We start from the raw sequence: 20,663 nt of genomic DNA on the forward strand, positions 1-20,663 counted from the left end.
ATGAAGAATATGATAGATTTAGGCATAGCTGCCTCCAGGAACTCAAATGATGTCTTTGGGAATCTGACTCCTTTCATCCCTTGATTGTTTCCTTAATGATGATGTCATTCTCAGGCATATTCTCCACATGTCAAGGCAAAGCCACCAAAGCTCTAGCACTGTGCTATCCAATATGGTAGCCACAAGTCACATTAAGTGACTTAAACTTAATTAAAATTAAATAAAATTAAAATTTTATTTCCTTGGTTATACCAGCCTCATTTCAAGCGTTCAATAACCACTGGCTATTGTACTATACAGCATGAATATAGAAATCATCACAGAAAATCCAATTAGGCAATGCTGCTTTAGACTTTCACACTCTATAGCTAGTGGTCCCAGCCAGTAGAGGACCTCTTTTCCTATGGTTCTGGCAAAATGTCTCAGGAAGAGCTCTGATTGGTCTACCTTGGGCCACATATCTATCCTGAATCAATCGCCAGGTCCAGAAGGGAGCACTGTCCTGACTGGCCAGGCCTGCGTCATGTGCCCACTCCTGGGGCTTGGAGAGGACATAGCCCCATTCAAACCACTGAGAGTTGGGAAAGGTGTTTCCCAAAGGAAATTCCAGGTAGTTTTCCCAGAAGAAGGCAATTTGGACGCCAAGTGACAAAGGCATTAGATATTCACTGTAATACATAGAGTGCTTGGCTTAGTGCCTGACAAAAAAATGGCAGTTGTGATTATTCTGTATTATTTCCCCTTTCTCCAAGTCAGAGCCTCCTTGCTACTCATTTCTGTATCCTCAGCATCTAGCATACTGTCTTGAAATGCCTAATTTCATTGATTCAAAGACATACCTTTTTTTCACTTTTAATAGTTTCAAAATCAGGAAGTGCTTTCAGTTGATGGAGTCTCACAGTTTAATTGACAGCCTTTTTTTCTTAGAGGAACATTAAAAAAAAAAAACCCTATGTGTCTTACAAGCAATGGTGTCTAAGATTCAGTGAAATATGATAGTCAGTACTCAAAAAAATGTTTGTAGAAAAAAAGAAGTACCAAGTATAGGTAAGAGATTAACAGATTCTTTAGAAGTTTAGAGAAGAGAAAGGTCACCATGAATTGAGGAGCACAGGGGTGGCTGAGTGGGTGGGGAAGGATGTTTGCTGGGTCTTGAAGGATGAGGAGGATTTAGCTAGAGAGGTGACTGGGAGAAACATTTCATTGGGAGAAAAGGTCAAGGGCCAAGATTTAAAAATTCAAAGCATACCGAGCAACTCCACTCCTAAGTATGTACCCACGAAAAATGACAACATATGTTCACACAAAAACTTGTACATAAATGTTCACAGCAGCTTATTCATAATAGCCAAAAGGTGGAAACAACCCAAGTGTCCATCAAAGGATGAATGGATAAACAAAATGTAGTATACTCAATCAATGGAATATTCTTCCACCACAGTAAGGAATGAAGTACTGACACATGCTACAACATGGATGAACTTTAAAAGCATCATGCTAAGTGAAAGAAGCCAGACATAAAAGATCATATATTATATGATTTCATTCATATGAAAGTTCAGAACAAGGAGCTCTATAGAGACAAAATGTAGATTAGTGGTTGCTTAGTGCTTGAGAGAGGGGTGGTAACTAAAGTTTACATGTTTTCTTTTGGAGGTAATGAAAATGTTGTAAAATTGATTGTGGTGGCAGTTGCACATATACGTGAATATACTAAAAACTGTTAAATGCACATGTTATGTGGGCGAACTGTATGTGAACTGTATCTCAATAAGGCTGTTTTTAAAAAAAGAAATGAAAATGCAAAGTGTGTTTAGGGAAAAGCATAGAGAGTTCGGAATAAGAGCTTTCTCCAGGGGTGTATTGGGAGATAAGCAGAGAAGATGTGATGGAGCACGATGAATTCCAGTCTAACAAGTTTCAACTTAAACTTTAACGGGGGGTGGACATTAAAGGTGTCTGATTACAGGAGTGGTTTGTTGAAAGTTATATTTTAGGAAAATAAATTTAACGGTGGTGTGTTCCAGGTGGGAGGAGGAGCAGGGAGGTGCGTTTGTAGCTGCCACAGTAGTAGTTGTATGAGTTAGATAGGGCTGCACCCTATGGCTCGGAAATTTTTAATTAGCATTTTTTTTTTCCCTCAAGAGCCAACTTTTCCTTCAGTGATCATCACTATGCAGGGAGATGTCTGATGGCTGCATAACCCATGTCCAGCGGGACTTAGAGATTGTCTCTCGTTGTCTTCCCCAGGGAGGAATCATGGGCATTGAGATCTACTGGGACTGCAATCTGGACAGGTGGTTCCATCACTGCCGTCCAAAATACAGTTTCCGTCGCCTTGACGACAAGACTGCCAAGGAGTCCTTGTACCCTGGCTACAACTTCAGGTAACAGTGCTCCACGTCAGACTTGCCCAGTGACTGGCCACCCTTGGATCCCCAGGGACCTTCCAGGCCTGGCTGAATTGTATCCCCAGCAGCCAGCAAGACTAGTTTTGGTTCCCAAGGCAACAAGAGGAATGTAAAAGACTTCCTCTAAGAGCTAGGCAGTGACTGAATTTTTGTATGAATTATTAAAGAATTGCACACTGTTTGTAAGATAAAAACAAAACTTGGGAAACAGAGAAAAGCATAGAGAAGAGGATAAAAATCACCCATAGTTCCTCTATCCTGAGATAACTGAAGCTAACCTTGTGGTGAATGTTCCTTCGTCTAACCAATTGTTTTGTGAGGCTTATATGAGATCATATCACATTTATAATTTGGTATTCTGTGGGGGTTTTTCACATGCCAGGTCACTCAAAATTCTTTGTGACCATCACATTAATTATCATCGTATTCCATTGTGAGTGTAATGATAACATCAGCTACAACTTAGGGAGGGTCTTCTATATACCAGGCATTTATATCACCATCACTAAACCTCACAACCACCCTGGAAGGTAGATATTAGTGTCCCGGGGAAAGCTGAGAAAGGTGAAATGATCTCCCCTAGACCCACAGCTAATAGTAGAAGCTCCATAATCCTAACCTAGATCACTAAGACCTCAAAACACACCCTTTCCCTTCCATCTCATGATTTTCTCACCATTCCGCCATTATTGGATATTTGGGGTATTTCTGATTTTTCTTTATAAATAACTCTGTAGTGTATACCTCTGTACATGTATCTTTGTTTGAATCCCAGATTATTTCCTTAGGATAAATTTCTAGAAGCAGAATTATTGGATCAAAGGTTATGAGCATTTTACCATATGCTTTCAGGTTTTAAAAAAACTATATGGCTATTATATTTCATTTCTCGGATTTATATTCAGTTCTTTTTCAAAGCCATCTATTATTGTTTCAGTGGATCTTAGGATCTTAGCTCATGGATCCTACTCCTTTTGTCCAATCTACTGTATAACCCCTTTCACACTGAACTGTAGCAACTTGGATGGGATTTCTCTTTGTGGGGCTTTGGAATATTTGTTGGTGGACTTCGGCAGAAATGATCTTGTGCAAAGTTTTGTGTGTGCCATGGGATATGGAGACATTCCTCTGGGGTGATAATTTAATTTTGTAGTTGTTCCTGCCAGGACTGTATGGCATCTATCAAATACAAACCAGTTTTTAGTTTAATTTCTTGGTGCTGGATGTCTTCACTCCACTAGAAGTATCCCATCCCTGCTTCCTTGCTAAGTAGGGCATCTGCAGCCTCAGCTCCTTTCCCAAGAAGTATGTTAAGACTCTAGCTGCTCAGATACAAATCTGACCTGGTACTCCTAGGGTTCACGTGGCTTTAGTCCCCACTTACCACTCATCTCTAGTACCTGCCCTTCCTTGTCTTGAGCTCAATAATATATTGATATGACTTTAAAAAATATTTTATCTTGCACTTCTTTGTGTAAGGGGTGAGGCAGCCTGCCATCTTGATTGGAAATCCTTTTGGTGAGAACATTTTTTTTTTTCTTAATAAATTTATTTATTTTTGGCTGCGTCAGGTCTTCGTTGTGGTGCACGGACTTCTCATTGTTGTGGCTTCTCTTGTTGTGGAGCACGGGCTCTAGGCACGCGGGCTTCAGTAGTTGTGACTCGCGGGCTCTAGAGCGCAGGCTCAGTAGTTGTGGCGCATGGGCTTAGTTGCTCCACGGCATATGAGATCTTCCCGGACCAGGGCTCGAACCGTGACCCCTGTGTTGGCAGGCAGATTCTTAACCACTGCGCCACCAGGGAAGTCCGGTAAGAGCACCTTAAAGACTCCTGATACCTTGGGTAACATTGCTTCCTCACTGCAGTTTTGTCTAATTTTTAAGGTTCTTTGTAGTACATCGCCTATGCTTCTAGCTTCTGGACTTCAATCCTATTAATTCACTAGAATTCTGGTTCATTTTCACTCTTAAGCTGGCTAGTGCTGGTTTTGTGCTGGTCTATTCTTGTTTTGATGCTCTGCACAGTTCAGTCCTCTGCTCCTGAGTTTTTCCCATTGGTGATCTTGTGCCCCTAACTTAGTTTCCACGTTACCTCCTACGTCTGGATAATTTTTTCAGCTTGTCCCTACAACACTGGACCAGCAGTAACTTGGCCTCTCAGTTTGAGGCTTATAACACAGTCTCCATGACCTTTCATTTCCTGTGGGAGGAGGCAGGCAGGGTTCTGTGACTGTGGTTATGGCTGGTCATTTTGTGCTCTGGTTCCAGACACAAAGCAGGCTTTTGCTGTTTCCTTTTCAGAGAGAGTTGCTGAGTATATCCCTTGGTTATACAATTTGCTTAAGAAGCTGGTAGGATGTTGATACTGGCATTCTTCATTCATTAAATATATATTGAAGAAAAAAATATTTGTTGCCCCAATGGGTATACATTGGTAAACAAAATAGACAAGTTACCGCTTAGCATATATCCTAATAGGACATGACTATACATATAAGACAAAAATATAAGTAAATAAAAAACTTCAAGTCAACATCGTTAGTCACCAGGGAAATGCAAATTTAAACCACAATGAAATATAATGACATGCCCACCAGAATGACTAAAATTAAAAACACTGGAAATTCCAAAGGTTGGCAAGGAGGAGGAGCAACTGGAATTCTCCTACTTTCCTGGTGGGAGTGTAAAATGGTACAACCACATTAGAGAATTGTTGGGACATTTCTTATGAAGGTAAACATGCATCTATCCTCTAAACCAGAAATCCCACTCTTAGGTATTTACCCAAGAGAAAGGAAACATATCTCCACAAAAAGGTTCGCACATGAACGTTCACAGCATCCTTACTCATAATAGCCAAAACCCAGAAAGAACCCAAATGTGCAATAACAGGTGAATGGAGAAATAAATTGTGATATATTTATATAATAAAACACTACTTAACATAAATAAAAATGGAAGAAATTACTGATACACACATCAACATAGATGAATCCCACAGACGTTACATTGAGTGAAAGAAGCCAGACCTGAACGAGTACATTCTATGATGCCATTTATATGAAGTACAAGAACAGGCAAACTTATCTGTGATGACAAAAGATAGAACAATGGCTGCTGGGCTGGGGTTTGGGTGTAGAAAGGAGAAGTAGGAACAGATTGGAAGGGAGCACAAGAGTTTTCTGGGGTAATGGAATGTTCTAGATGTTGGCAGGGATCTAGGTTACATAGAGTATTCATTTGTCAAAACTCACTGAATTGAACCCTTAGGACTTGTGCATTTTATTATTATATGTTAGTTATACCTCAATAGAACAAACAAATCCAACAAAACCATTTCAGATGATGATAAATGCTTCAAAGAAAATCAAACAAGATAGTGTGATGGGGGTGCGGGGAAATGCAACCAGAAAAGGCCTCTCCAAGCACAGGATAGGACCCCCATAGGCATCATGCACTTTCCTGAGGACTGAGCTTTCCTGTTAAGAAGAGAAACTGCACACATAGGAGTCCATGTTAGGGAATCAACTTGCAAACATATTAGCTTCTCTGAATACTTTTAGTACTAATGGTCTGGACCAGTGGTTCTCAAAGTGCGGGTCCCCATATCAGCATCATGTGGTATCTTGTTAGAAATGCAAATTCTCAGGCTCTATCCCAGACCTACTGAATCAGACACTCGGGATTGTCTTCATAAGCCTTCCAGGTTATTCTAATGCAAACTTAAGTTTGAGAATCACTAATCTAGACCCTTGATACTCAAATGTGATCCTGGAACCAGCAACATGGGCCTCACCTGGGAGCTTGTTATGATGTACAATCTCAGCCCTCACTCTCAATTTACTGAGTCAAAATCTGCATCTTAAGATTCCCAGGAGATTCATGTGCACATTAAAATTTGAGAAGCACTGGTCTAGACTATATTATCTAGCATCCTAAACATACTTCCTTCTTAGGTGATTCATCTGACTATATTTTCTTTCTACAACCAGGTTGCTAGCTGCCTGGGAGAATGAATAAAATAAAGTGTCTACTTAATCTGAGCATGCAAGTACAGGCCAAAGTACACGTGCACGTGCAAACACACACATACACATTCACTGCTTCCTAACCCTTCTGCTAGCACTCTTATTGAGTTCTGGAGGGGTCCACTTAAGCAAATGGCTCTATTTATATTTTACTTAAAGCAGCATCATTAACTGGCAAGCAGGCTTCAAATTTTGTTTTTGTTTTTGGCCTGCACAATGTTTTGAAAGTTGAGACATTCTACATAAAAATATGGACTTCCTACTTTTTTTGAAAATTAAACTATTTGAAAAAAATCAAACCATTTGACAACACTGGCTTCATATTCCACAGGGAGCACTAGGCTAGAGCTGAGTATCAGTGGTTCCCTTTAGAAAGGGCATGTGGCTCTTGGTTTGCCAAGGTCCTCACCACTCCTTATTGCCTCTTACCTGGCTGCATCACTCATTTCTGTTATCTGGCCCCTATAGGCATTTGAATTTGAGACCCTTGGCTAAAGGCTGGCTGAGATCAAGACGTTAAGAGGATTTTGCCTTCTCCGGGTCAGTGCAATTTCATCCAGGGCCCTGAAACCAGCTCCTAGTTTAGGTAATGTTTTGATCATTCCCAGCTGCTCTACTGAATTGGCTTGTGGCCATTAGCAAAAAGAGAAGCCTGGATCAGTGGTCCCCGACTGCCCTCACAGGCTGTTTTTTCAGCAATCAGCAGACGCATGCAGGGCAATGTACCAATCAGATGTTAGCAAATGTCCTTCAAGTCACTGAGCTAAGCCTAAGAACATTAGCTCCTGGAGAGATCTGAGCTTTCTGAAGAACTGGTTGTGATGTTAATATTCTTTTAGAACAAAGTTTTAGAGCATTGGTTCTCTGGAATAAGCACCAGAAGAAATCTTTAGCCAAAAATAAAATGTCAAGATCTGACGGGTAACTGGGCAAGTTATTTTCAAATAGCCACACAAAAGGGAAGTTAGAGGTTATATGAGGTTTATGAGAAAATATAACTTTCTAAAACATAGGAAGTTGAAGGAATTGATCACGTTGCAGAATTCTGTCCTTTACCAAAAGATCCATGGCAAAAGATCCTTTTTCAATTATTCAGTTTATTTACAAGATGTGTAAAGCAGGGAAGACCCACACAGAATAGAATGCCTGATGTGCTTCTCTGCTTCTCAGAATGTGTGTGTGTGTATTCATTTCCTATGGCCGCTATAACAAATTACCACAAACTTGATGGCTTTAAACAACAGAAATTTATCTCTCTCAGTTCTGGAGGCCAGAAGTCCAAAATCAAGGTGTCAGCAGGGACATACTCCCTCTAAAGTCTCTAAGGGAGGATCTTTCCTTGCCTCTTCTAGCTTCTGATGGCTCTAGGTGGTCCTTAACTTGTGGCTGCATCCCTCCAGTATCTGCCTCCGTCTTTACATGGCCTTCTCCTCTGTGTTTCTGTTTCAACTCTCCCTTTCCTTTGTCTTATAAGGATACAGCCATTGGATTTAAGACCCACCCTAAATCCAGGATGATCTCATCTTGAGATCCTTAACTCATTTACATCTGCAAAGATCCTATTTCCAAATAAGGTCACATTCATAGGTGCAGGGGTTAGGCACTTGGACTTATCTTTTTGGGGGGCCATTATTCAACCCACTACAGAGTGTAAAAACATCCTTGCCCAGGGCCTGGTGTTCTGAGTGTGGCCCACTGATCACCTGCATCAGAACCACCTGGTACCTTTCCTGGAAATACAGATTCCTAGAAACACCTCACACCTTTTGAAACCACCCTTTGGGGGTGAGGCCCAGGAATCTGCCTTTTGAACACACTTCCCAAGTGATTCTTGCCCTCAGTTTGAGAACCACTGTACCAAGACCCTGAAAGCAGAAATTCAAGTATTTACTATACAATGTTAACCTTCCAGCAAAACAGCTTGCATAGAGAGATAATGCAACCCTGGGGCATGGAGTGGTGATGCATGCTTGCTTTGTATTTTAAAAAACAAATCAATTAATAGAGCAGAAGAAAGTACTGTCATGGAATGAGAACAATCAGATGCAAAGAAACTGAAACCCCTTTGGCCAGAAACAGGCACTGAAGCGCCTGAGAATATCTAACTGATCTCAATGTCAGATCGAGAGTTTAAAAAGAATAAGAATTTCAGATGTTCCATACTATATTCTGGCAGAGCATCCGTTTTCTGTTTACTTCTCTCCCCACACCTGTAAATAGATTATGAATTAATAACTCAAAGAAAATATATGTCCTTACCTAAAAACCACCACCAAAAGTGGTAAGAGGGAGAGTCAGATTTAAAAGTTTTGTGAGGCATGTGGCTTAAGCCTTCGTAATTATTCATGAAAAACAAAACATGCCACTTTCCCTGACTGTAGTACTGATGAGGGTTGCATATTTGGGGTGACTGCGATTTGTGCCCAGGTCTTAATTTATAAAGGTGACTGAGTGATAACGCAGAGAAGTCAATGCCCTTGAAAGAAGAATTTCCCGAGAGGTGGGGCACACCAGGCCACACAGGGCCACAGGGGGAAGCACCAGGTTTGGTCAGGGGTTAGCAGGAGAAAGGGGAAAGCACAGCCCAGAGGCTTTACTGTGTTTTCTGTGGGAAAGGCAAGGCAGGGCAGGGGAAACAGCTTAGGACTGGCTAGTTTGAGTAGTTGGTGGGCTCTGGGCTACAGGGGTGGTCTCTGGTTGTCTGGTACCTGGCCCTGGGCAAGTTAGGGCAGGGGAAATGTTGGCTGGGTGTGTGAAAGTTAGATACAGGTGGTGGCTGGAGATGTGGACTCAGGATTGGTCAGAGGGTTTGTAACATGATTTTCACATACTCGCAAAAGCTGGATTGCAGGGGGCTTGTAAACAACACTGTCTGCTAGTTTGGCCCTGGTGATAATGGATGCCAAACAGACAAATACAGAATCTTAAGAAAACACAGTTAGAGCAGATTGCTGAGGGGCACCTGTTCCCAATCCATTAATTAGTATCTAAGATTCACCCTCCCCCTCTTTGTTCTAGAAGCTAAACTTTTCCCTCTTAGAGAATGATCAGAGTGCTTGACGTTATTTTTTTAAATTTCTCTTGTTGTTAACCCTGTACTGGTTAAAAATTGTTCATTTTAATCTTAAACTAAAACACAGACTTTCCATCATCCTGTGATGCTGGAAGTAGAGAAGGTGAGGTAGGGAAGTGGTGCCTTGGTTCCAGGTGAAGAGAGAGAGAATTTCATGGGTTTGGATAGTGTTCTTCCCTTTGTCAACCACAGCAGAGCTAGAAGATGGACAAAGAAGACTAGATCGAATACTGCTTCGGTTTTTCTTTTCATAAAATACCAGCACTTCCACATAGATCTTTATAAATATGTATCCTTTTCCTCCTACAGATACGCCAAGTACTATAAGGAAAATAATATCGAAAAGCGGACCCTGATAAAAGCCTTTGGGATCCGTTTTGACATCCTGGTTTTTGGCACTGTAAGTCTCTTCTCTGCTCTCAGCCACTGGCATCTCCATTCCTATGACTGTGTCTTAATTATTGCTGTAGCGTCTCAAAGGGTGAACGTCTTGGTCATAGTCGTTAGCTGGCACTGTGCATCTTGCATGTGGGATCAGAGAGGGGGAAGAAATGTCCTTGTTCATGGACAAGTCATCTAATGAGTACAAGAGTGGGCTTGGGGAAAAAACCTAATACTCAAATTTCAATATACTCTGATGCTTAAAAAAGAGAAAGAAATCCCTCTGCAAAATACTTTGTAAGGAATCCAATTCAAATGGGCTTAGGAAAAAAGAAGTCTTTTTTTTTTTTTAGTTCACATAACTGAAAAATCCAGAGGCAATTTTCAGGCTTCAGGCATCATTGAATCCAGATGTCTTAACAACATCATCAGGAATCTGCCTCCCTCCATCTCTTACATTTGTTCTCCTCTGTTTTGGTGTCATTCACAGCAGGTCATCACTATGCAGTTGTGTTAGCAGCTACTTATACCTTAGCAATTTAGCAACCTCAGTGAAAAGAGAACATCTCAGCAAAAGCCTCAGCAGATGCCACTGGCTTTGACTGGCCCAATATGGGCCAGATGCTCACTTCTGAACTAATTACTATGACCAGGGTCACTCACAATGGCTGGTCTTAGACCAGCCCTGAACCAGCCCCTTCCCCGCAAACTACATGGACTGAGTATGGACACAAACGGTTCTCCAAAACGGGCATGCTGTCTCCAGGAGGAGGGGAGGCTGGGTATGCAAAAATCAACAGATGCCCACATACCTTGTCTGACAGCGTATTACTTATGTAACATGGTGATAAGCAGCACAAGAATCGATGAGATATAGTGAGAGGATACAAAGACACTGAGAATAAAAACCACAAGGACATCTATGGGAAGAGTTCGTGCAGACATTCCTTCCCTCTGTTTCCAAAGTAATCTCAAATCACTTTTAGGGAAAGCTCTTTTGAAACCCTCACCTTGAATGGAAAAACAAACTTTCAATGGTTCTCTTCTCAATGTGTGAGTTCCAGTGCTTATTTGTTTAAAACGTCCATGTTTTCAAGCACATCCTGAAAGGCAGAAGCAGGAGGAATGGGATTCATATTTTCAGTCTCCTTAATCTTTGTTGCCGTGAACACTTTGGATGCATCTGTCAAATTCACGGCACTAGACTCCCTCCTCTGCTGGAACTTACAATTACATGTTAGAGCAAAAGAGCATTGCTCTGAAGTTCAACCGGGTAACCTTTTGTACTCTGTTTCCAGGGAGGAAAATTTGACATTATCCAGCTGATCGTGTACATCGGTTCAAACCTCTCTTACTTTGGTTTGGTAAGGGATTCTCTTTCTCACATTTTATGAAAATGATTTGGCAAAAGGAAGTTTCACTGACATGGTGCTTGTCTGGGTTTTTCCCAGGCCACTGTGTTCATTGACTTTCTCATCAACACTTACTCAAATAAATGCTGTCGATCCCGTATTTATCCCTGTTGCAAGTGCTGTGAACCCTGTGCAGTCAATGAATACTACTACAGGAAGACGTGTGAATCCATTGTGGAGCCAAAGCAGGTAAGGCTTGCTGTGTCTATGGGATGTTAAAACACATGTATGGCCCATTGGATCGCGGAGAAGTATGCAAAAATAAGGCCAAAATCATAGGTGTAATCAATCCCATGGTGGATAATTCTCTGGACTCTACCCCAATCCACCATCTCTCAGATGAATCCTTTAGTTTTAGTGAAGAATAGACACAAAAATGGAGAAGCAAGATATAGGGAAAACAAATTTTTATGTTCCAGGATTTGTCAGTTTTGTCAGATTTATTAAATTGGTTGTGCAAAAAATGTATAATGACTTTGGAGAACAATTTGTAAATCTAGTAACATTCAAATGGGACATACTTTACAGCCTGGCATTTCCACTTCTCTATACCTGCCTTAGAGAAACACTCACATGGGTACCCAAGTAGTACACATGTACAAGATGTCCATCACAGTGCTGTTTGTGACAGTGAAGAGGAGCATCTGCCCAAATGTCCAATAGGTGAAAGGTGAAATAAACTATGATAAATCCATAGTAAGGAATGCCTGGCACCAGTTTTTAAAAATGAGGTAGATTATTATAAAAGCAAACGTTTACGTAGCATTTCCAATGCTACGTAAACGTTAACTCACTGAATCTTCACACAGCCCTACATGTAGGTTTATGGGATTATGATTATTAGCAGAACTCTAGATAGGTGCTACTATTATCTCTTTCTATAGATTAGGAAATTGAGGCACAGGAAGGTTAAATAATTTGCCCAAAGTCATACAGTTAGTAAGTGGCAGAGCTGAAATTCCAACTCAGGCAGGCTGGTTTCAGAATCCATGTTTATAACCACTACGTTATAGGTACTGGCATGAGCAAATATCCAAGACGTTTGTTGACAGGAAAAAAGCAAACTATGGAACAATATATATGGTATGATATATAGGTTAAAAAGCAACAATACACATAAACTAATTCTATGTTTTTTCTACACGTATATTATGTATGTCCATTTATATACACACACATATAGATTCTGCATATTTTCTACATGTATTATACACACACACATATAAGTGTGTGTGGGGAGGTAATATATGTATAAAAAAAGGTACTGGACACTCATAAAAGTGATAACAGTGATTGCTTCTGGAAAGGAGCTTAGGATGGGGGAGTGGTCAGAGTGGTCAAATTTTAGTTCATCTGTATGGTTTTGATTTGATTAATTTGGAATTTACTACATTGACTCCATGATTTCCTACAATCAAAGAGAAATCTCTGGTATTTAAAAACAACAGAGGGTTTCTTTCTTTTATCCAAGAACATTGCTGTCCTTTTTTAGCAGCTGAATGCACAATTCATTGTTCATTGTACATGTATTTGCAATTAAAGTAAAAGTTCATCTTTGCAACTAAAATTAATCACCATTTCATGGCCCAAGATGGGATGAAATTTAATGAAAATATAAATAATTTAAGATTCAATAGTATAACTTTCTGGAGATATTCAACCTAGAGTAACTGAAATTGAGGGAACACAACAAAGGAGTTTTACATAGCACTTGGGGGACCTAGAGATATTAGGCAGTAAGCTGTGGATACTCTAAATCTACAAATTAAGGTGCTTGGGGCTCCATTTCTGATTTACCTTTAGACTCGGAATCATTCTTTCTTTGTTAGCAAGAGTTTTTGGTTAGCTTGTGTAACAGGTTGTCATTTGGAAATAGGAATAACAGTTGCCTTTAGATATGTTCAGATATGCAATTCGTGATAATTCTGAACTAAAATTGGTAACCTTTTAATCTTTATTTCCTAGACATTAAAATATGTGTCCTTTGTGGATGAACCCCACATTAGGATGGTAAACCAAAGGCTACTTGGGAGAAGTCTGCAAGATGTTGAAGGTGAAGAAGTGCCAGTAAGTTATTTTGTCTTTTTTTTTTTCTTGGTCACGCCGCACAGCATGCAGGATCTTAGTTCCCCAATCAGGGATCGAACCCTTGCCCCTGCAGTGGAAGCACAGAGTCCTAACCACTGGACCGCCAGCAAATTCCTGTTAGTCTTTTTTCCTTTTTTAAGAGAAAACTTACTATTTTTTAAAAATTAATTAATTAATTTATTTATTTATTTATTTTTGGCTGCATTGGGTCTTCGTTGCTGTGTGCTGGCTTTCTCTAGTTGCGGCGAGCGGGGGCTGCTCCTCGTTGTGGTGCGTGGGCTTCTCATTGTGGTGGCTTCTCCTGCTGCGGAGCACGGGCTCTACGCACACGGGCCTCAGTAGTTGTGGCACACGGGCTTAGTTGCTCCGCGGCATGTGGGATCCTCTGGACCAGGGCTCGAACCCGTGTCCCCTGCACTGGCCGGCGGATTCCTAACCACTGTGCCACCAGGGAAGCCCAAAGCTTACTATTAAATATAAATATATCTAGAAATGTGTATAAATCACAATTGATGACAAAGTAAACCACATGTAACACATGTAACAAGCACCCAGATTTAAAAAGTGACTATTACTAGCAGAAGTCCCTTTTATGCCTCCAAATTACTACCTTCCCTTAAAAGTAGTCATTATCCTGTATTCAAGGTTAGTTTTACCTCTTCTAGGATTTTTTTATTTAAAAAATTATTTTATTTTATTTTTAGAATTTAAAAAAAATTTTAATCCTATAGTATGTATTCATTACATACTCTGTTGAGTGTCTGGCTTCCTTCCCTCAGTATTATTTTTGTGAGAGTCATCCATGATGTTGTGTATAGCAATGGTTCATTCTCATTGTTGTATAATTTCCGTTTTATAAACATTCAATTTATTTATCCATTCTATTGTTGAATGAACTACCTATTTGGGTAGTTTCCACTTTGGGGTTCATGCCAATGATGCTGCTACAGTAAACGTATGGCACCTAAGAGTGGAACTGCTAAGTCATAAGGCAGGTGTGTGTTCAGCTTTAGTAGATACTACCTAACAGTTCTCTGAAGTGGGTGCTCTAATTCACACTCCCCCCAGCAGTTCTGGCTGCTGGACATCTTCACTAACTGCATTAGTTTTCTACAACTGCCATAATAAGTGACCACAAACCAGGTAGCTTGGAACAACAGAAACTTATTCTCTCACAGTCTGGAGGCCAGAATTCTGAAATCAAGGTGTCAGCAGGGCTGTGCTCCCTTTGAAGGCTCTAGGGGAGGTTCCTTTCTTGCTTCTTCCAGCTCTAGGAGCTTATTACACCTGTTAGGATGTCCAGTACAATACTGAATAGAAGGGATAAGACCAAGCATCTGTGTCTCATTCCCTGTCTCAGGAAGAAAGTTTTTTATTTCACTATAGTACTTGCTGTAGGTCTTTTTTTTTTTTTTTTCCGGCCTCGCCCCACGTCTTGCGGGATCCTAGTTGCCAGACCAGGGATTGAACCCGGCCCACCAAAGTGAAAGCGCCACGTCCTAACCACTGGACCGCCAGGGAAGTCCCTGCTGTAGGTTTGTTTTTTTTGTTTTTTTTTTTCTTAGGCGTTAGCAGTACTGCCCTCGCTACACGCTCATCGGACAGTAGCGCAACCCCAGGAAAAGGATGGTTTGCTGTAGGTTTTTAAAGAATGCTCTATCAGATTAAGAAAATTCCCCTCTGCTCCTAGTTTACTAAGAATTTTTATCATGAATGGATACTGAGTTTTAAAATAACGTGTTTTTTCTGCTTCTTTCCAAATCAATGAGTTTTCTTTTCTTCTGTCATGTGGTGCATTACACTGATTGGTTTTCAAATATTAAGCCAACCTTGCAGGAGTCTGCAATAACATCAGTTTGAGTGAGATGTATGATTCTTTGTATTTACTGCTGGATTCAATTCACTAATATTTAAGAATTTTACATCTCTTCTTGAGAGAGTCTGGCCAAAACTCTTCCACTCTTGTAAAGTTTTTATCAGATCTGGGTATAAAGTGAACTCCTGTGTGTTGGGGTGGGGGTGGTGATATACACATAACCTAAAATTTACCATTTTAATCATTTTAAAGTGTGAAGTTCAGGGACTTCCCTGGTGGTCCAGTGGTTGGGACTCCGTGCTCCCAATGCGGGGGGCCCGGGTTTGATCCCTGGTCGGGGAGATGTAGCCCACATGCTGCAACTGGAAGAGCCCACGTGCCGCAACTGAAGATCCTGCGTGCTGCAGCGAGGATCCTGCGCACGGCGGTGAGGATCCCCTGTGCTGCGGCTGGGAGCCGGCGTAGCCAAATAAATGAATAAACACATAATTTTTTTAAAGAGGAAAAAAAAATAAAGTGTACAGTTCAGTGACGGTTAGTACATCCACAGTGCTGTGCAACCATCACCACTATCTAGCTCCAGAGCCTTTTCACACCCCAAAAGGAAACCTTGTATCCATTCAGCAGCCACTACTCAGTCACTTCTCCCCAGCCCCTGGCAACCACTAATCTGCTTTCTGTAGATTTCTGTATACATGGATTTACCAATTTTGGACATTTCATGTAAATTGAATCATATGATATTTGTCCTCTTATGTCTGGCTTCTTTCATTTAGCATAATGTCAAGGTTCCATCCATGTTTAGCTAAACATCCATGTTTAGCATTTGTCAGCACTTCATTCCTTTTTATAGCTGAATAATAGTCCATTGTATGAACATAACATTTTTTTAATCCATTCATCCATTGATGGACACTTAGGTTATTTTCACCCTTTGGCTATTATAATAGTGCTGCTGTGAACATTCATGTACAAGAACCATTCAATTTTAATGTACTTAACTCAGACTTTCTTTGTCTGGTGAATGAAGGTATATGTCACAAAGAATAGACATAAATGATGGCAATTATGGCAGCTTCCACTGGAGGATAACAAATGGATTTTTTCAGAAAAGGGAGCATGGTGAGAAAGGAGAAAGCAGAGCTAAGTCAACAAATATTTACTGTCTACTATGTGTGGGCACTGTCCTAGGCATTGGGAATACAGGCAGTAAACAAAGCAAACAGGGCCCCTGCTTTCACGTGGAAGAAGAATCATTAAGTAAACATATCAGTTCATAAGATCATTTCCTCATAACAAACATAGAACATCATTATGTGATAAGAGAATGACCTGGGAGGAGGGGAACTCCCTAGATCAGGTGGTCAAGGCAAGAAGGTCTCTCCGAAGAGATATATGTATTGAGGTGCTGGCTTTTCTGAATTTCACTTTCCAAATCTGTAAAATGGAGATCAGAACACATATCTCAAGAGGTTCTCCGAGAGCCTAAATGAGGCAATGCTTGCGAAACACAGTCTTGATATATACATTTAGTAAATGATAGCTACTAGTATTAATGTAATATTAAATGTAATTTTATAAGTTAATAATAAAATTAAAGAACCTAGAACCCTAGGGGTTGTCAGTGCTGATGGGTTTGGAAACTTGCCTTTTTCAGAGACCCCCGATGGACTTCACAGACTTGTCCAGGCTGCCTCTGTCTCTTCACGAGCCACCCCCCACTCCTGGACAACCAGAGGCTATCCAGCTGCTCAGTGAAGGGGCAACCCCTAGATCCAGTGACTGCCCGAATTGGTGCCAGTGCGGAAGGTGCCTCCCATCCCAACTCCCTGAGAGACAAAGGTGCTTGGAGGAGCTGTGCTGTCGGAAAAAGCTGGGTGCCTGTATCACCACCTCAGAGCCGTTCAAGAAGCTTATCCTGTCCAGACACGTCCTGCAGTTCCTCCTGCACTACCAGGAGCCCTTGCTGGTGCTCGATGCAGATTCTACCAACAGCCAGCTGCGGCACTGCGCCTACAGGTGCTATACTACGTGGCGCTTTGGCTCCCAGGACCTGGCTGACTTTGCCATCCTGCCCAGCTGCTGCCGCTGGAGGATCCGGAGAGAGTTTCCCAAGAGGGAAGGCCAGTACAGTGGCTTCAAGAGTCCTTACTGATGTGCTGAGCAGTCATATAACATTGCCTTTGCTTGCACCTTCAGCTTCACCTGCAAAGATGTGTGTCCAGATTTTCAGCCAAAGGGAAATGTGCTTTCCTCCTCCCCCAGCTCTGTATGTGTCAGAGAGCAAAGTGACCAGGGTAAACAAACAGCAAATAAACTAGAATCCCTCAGCATGGACTGAGAGTCAAGAGATTCAGATTTATATCTCCATTCTATCCCTAGGAAGTTGTGTGATCCTAGGCCTTTAACCTCTGTACCTCAGTTGCCTTATTATCCAACCTATTGTTTCACAGGGATATTAGGAGAGCAAATTGAGACAGTGTACACAAACTCTCTTATTAACGCATAAAGAGCTACATGAATATGAAGCAGCTCATTTTGAGATGAGACTAGGATAATGTCCAACTATCAACCAACCCTTGGGTCCTGGTTAAAGAATGGGGAGGATTAAAAGTTTTGGCACAAATTTTTTGGCATTTGTCCTATAGGACCTAAGGGGTTATATCTCCTCCCCTTGTGTCTTGGCAGCTCTGATCACTTTATCCAATGATAAAGTGATGCTGTGTCAGGTTCAGGGTCTTGGTCTTAAGATGCTGTCAGCTTCCACTTCCTGTCCCTTGAAACTCTTGCTGTGAAGGAAGCAAGCTCCCATGTAAAAATCTGCCTATCCTGAGTCCACCCTGCTGTGAAGAAGCCCAAGCAGCCATGTGAAGAGGAGAGATGCCCCCAGCATTCAAGCCATCCAAGCCCATGGGAGAGAAGAAGCCCTTCAGATGATTCCAGATCCTGCTAACATATGACTGCAACTGCTTCAGACAACCCAAGTGATAGCTACCCAGTGAAAACACGGAACAAAAATTGTTATTTTAAACCACTATGTTTTGGGTTGTCTGTTACATGGCGACAGATAACTGGGACAGAGAGCAAGCCTGATTCATGGGAGGTAGACTCAGCCCTCATCTTCTCTGGGTCTAAGAGGTGTGTCCAGGCTTTCAGCCAAAAAATCCCTGGAGCCCCTCGGGGGCTTGGGTTTCTATTTGGCAGTTCTAGAAGAGCTGCAGACCAAATCAGGTAACTCACCAGACCAGCCCTGGAATCCATCAAATCTAACTGCTGAGCTACCCAATACATTTCAATCCACATCACATTTCTATGACTGGAAGTAAGTATTGCTGTTAAAAACTGGAACAAGCCACCTTCATGCCTTTAACATCCTGTACTTTGCAGCCAATTACAATGGATGCAGTCTGGATGCTACTTAAAAAGCAACTCACACTCAAACCTTTTACCATTTCTATACGTCAACTGCTAAGAGTATAAAAATGAATAGCAGGTTTTAGGATCCTCCTGCAGGATTTCCGTTTCAAGGTTTTGGCACTAGAATGGACTATTTCTAAACGACAACTATTTTAAAGAATAAATAGAGAACACTATTCAAAACGGTGACTAATGAAGGATCTGTGAGTTTTTAATACATACTCTAAGATTTACCATTTTGACACTTTTTAGAAGTCATCAGCTTTCTACTGTTTTAATGTAAGATAATATGAACAAAAACCTTCTTTTTTGGTCCCAGGATTTCACCTGGCTTTAAACTCAGGAATCAAGTTAACTGGGCCAGATTTAACTCTCATTTTTACTACCTTTCAGAGATATTTTTGAAAAGTGAATTATATATGACTTCTTCAGAACTGAAATTTTTTACTCTGAGAATGCTATGTAACTGCTACAGATTTCCATTCTGACAGCCTCTGAGCCTTCATATGTTATTTTTTGATGCCTTCCCCCTAGTGTGTTTCTGTCACCTTGTGGAGACCCCAGATGGAGTCAGCATTTGGAATGACAAATAATCACTGGATCCACCTGTTGTTTTCACCTTTCCCAGATGCTCTGGGTGAGAAGGTGAGAGGGTGATGTGTTACATCAGCTATGTGCAAAATGTCTGACACTTTCTACAACAGCATGCATCATATTTATATTCTTAGTTTTGGTCTACAGTAGAAAATAGTGTCATCGCCAAAGGCATCCCAAGGAAAGTCACATTTTGTAGGATCTGTTTTTTGTACTTAATTCCATTCTCCTGTTATAGTAATTGCATACTATTCACTGCTTCATCTTTGTATTGGAGATCTGCTTTCTTGTAACACTGCCTGATTTCATGTAGCATTGGTTATGGACTTGCATTCCTCTCTTTAGAGGGAACCATTTTTAAAACCCTTCCTAATTCTAGCTTGGCAATGTAGATGTCTTAATAGTTTTGATAATAAAAAAAATAACGTGTAATTCACGTTTACCGAAGTATTCCTTTTACTTTCTTTTCTCAGAAGATCCCCAAATCAGTTAGCTCATTCATTGACACATTCATTCAACATATACGCACTGAGGCACTGTGACATACAAAGATATGTTTTTAGTCTCTGCCCCCAGTTCTTAACACAGAGCTCCTAAATCCCCTGGAATTTAGAACTGTCTTGTGTTCTAATGAGGCCACTCTTGGTGGGTTCCTGGATAACTTCAGGAAGGGGGCTGGTCACCAGAAAGACCAAGCCATGATTAGAAGCTTAGAACTTTCAGTCCTACCACCTTATCCTCTAGAGTGGGGAGGGGTTGGAAATTGAGTTAATAATCGATTTTGACTATGTGATAAAGCCTCCATAAAAACCCCTACACTGTGGGGTTAAGAAAGCTTCCATACTGATGAATACATCCACATTTGGGGAGGGTGGTACACCCCCAACTCCACAAGGACAAAAGCTTCTGCACTCAGGACCCTTCTGGCCCTCACTCTATGTAACTCTTCATCTGGCTGTTCATCTGTATCTTTTAACATATCCTTTATAATAAATGGGTAAATATAAGTGTTTCCCTGAGTTATATGAGCCACTACAGCAAATTACTGAACCTGAAGAGGGGGTTATAGGAACCCCCAATTTATAACCAGTTGGTCAGAAGTACAGGTGACAACCCTGGACATGACTGGTGTCTGAAGTGGGGGACAATCTTGTAGGACTGAACCCTTAACCTGTGGGGTCTATGCTAACTCCAGGTAATTAATGTCATAATTGAATTGCAAGACACCCAGTTGGTGTCTGGAGAGTTGGAGAATTGGTTGGTGTGGGAAAACCCCACACACATTTGGTGTCAGAAGTGTTACGAGTAGAGTATAGGTAAACAGGAGTTTTCTTTTAGGCACTTACTAGAGATCAATGATAAATAAGGTTGCCACTCCCATGGAGATGTGAGGAGATGGACATTAATCAAATAATTCAAACAAATATAAACTTGTAACTTATGA

The 20,663-nt window shown here is 41.1% G+C and overlaps 2 protein-coding genes and 1 long non-coding RNA gene across 6 annotated transcripts in view; 2 read left to right on the plus strand and 1 right to left on the minus strand.

Annotated features, from left to right (window-relative positions):
• Window positions 1-19,651, plus strand: part of P2RX7 (purinergic receptor P2X 7) — a 50,864-nt gene extending 31,213 nt beyond the window's left edge. For 2 of the 4 annotated variants that reach the window (XM_082418073.1, XM_082418074.1), the window contains 6 exons: window positions 2,251-2,387; window positions 9,821-9,911; window positions 11,191-11,256; window positions 11,344-11,493; window positions 13,270-13,371; window positions 16,866-19,651. In XM_082418073.1, coding sequence (XP_082274199.1) covers window positions 2,251-2,387; window positions 9,821-9,911; window positions 11,191-11,256; window positions 11,344-11,493; window positions 13,270-13,371; window positions 16,866-17,363 — 1,044 coding nt within the window. In that variant the 3' untranslated portion in view covers window positions 17,364-19,651. Of the gene's footprint in view, window positions 1-2,250; window positions 2,388-9,820; window positions 9,912-11,190; window positions 11,257-11,343; window positions 11,494-13,269; window positions 13,372-15,460 lie in introns of all 4 variants that reach the window. The other 2 variants (XR_014251983.1, XM_082418075.1) reach the window with 2 other exon arrangements.
• The window catches only part of IFT81 (intraflagellar transport 81), a 193,680-nt gene that overhangs the window by 148,441 nt on the left and 24,576 nt on the right, over window positions 1-20,663 (minus strand). The window lies entirely within an intron of this gene.
• LOC309640033 overlaps window positions 1-20,663 on the plus strand; it is a 201,406-nt gene that overhangs the window by 88,806 nt on the left and 91,937 nt on the right. The window lies entirely within an intron of this gene.

Source organism: Balaenoptera physalus, assembly GCF_965194825.1.
Source record: "Balaenoptera physalus genome assembly, chromosome: 12".
Taxonomy (NCBI): domain Eukaryota; kingdom Metazoa; phylum Chordata; class Mammalia; order Artiodactyla; family Balaenopteridae; genus Balaenoptera; species Balaenoptera physalus.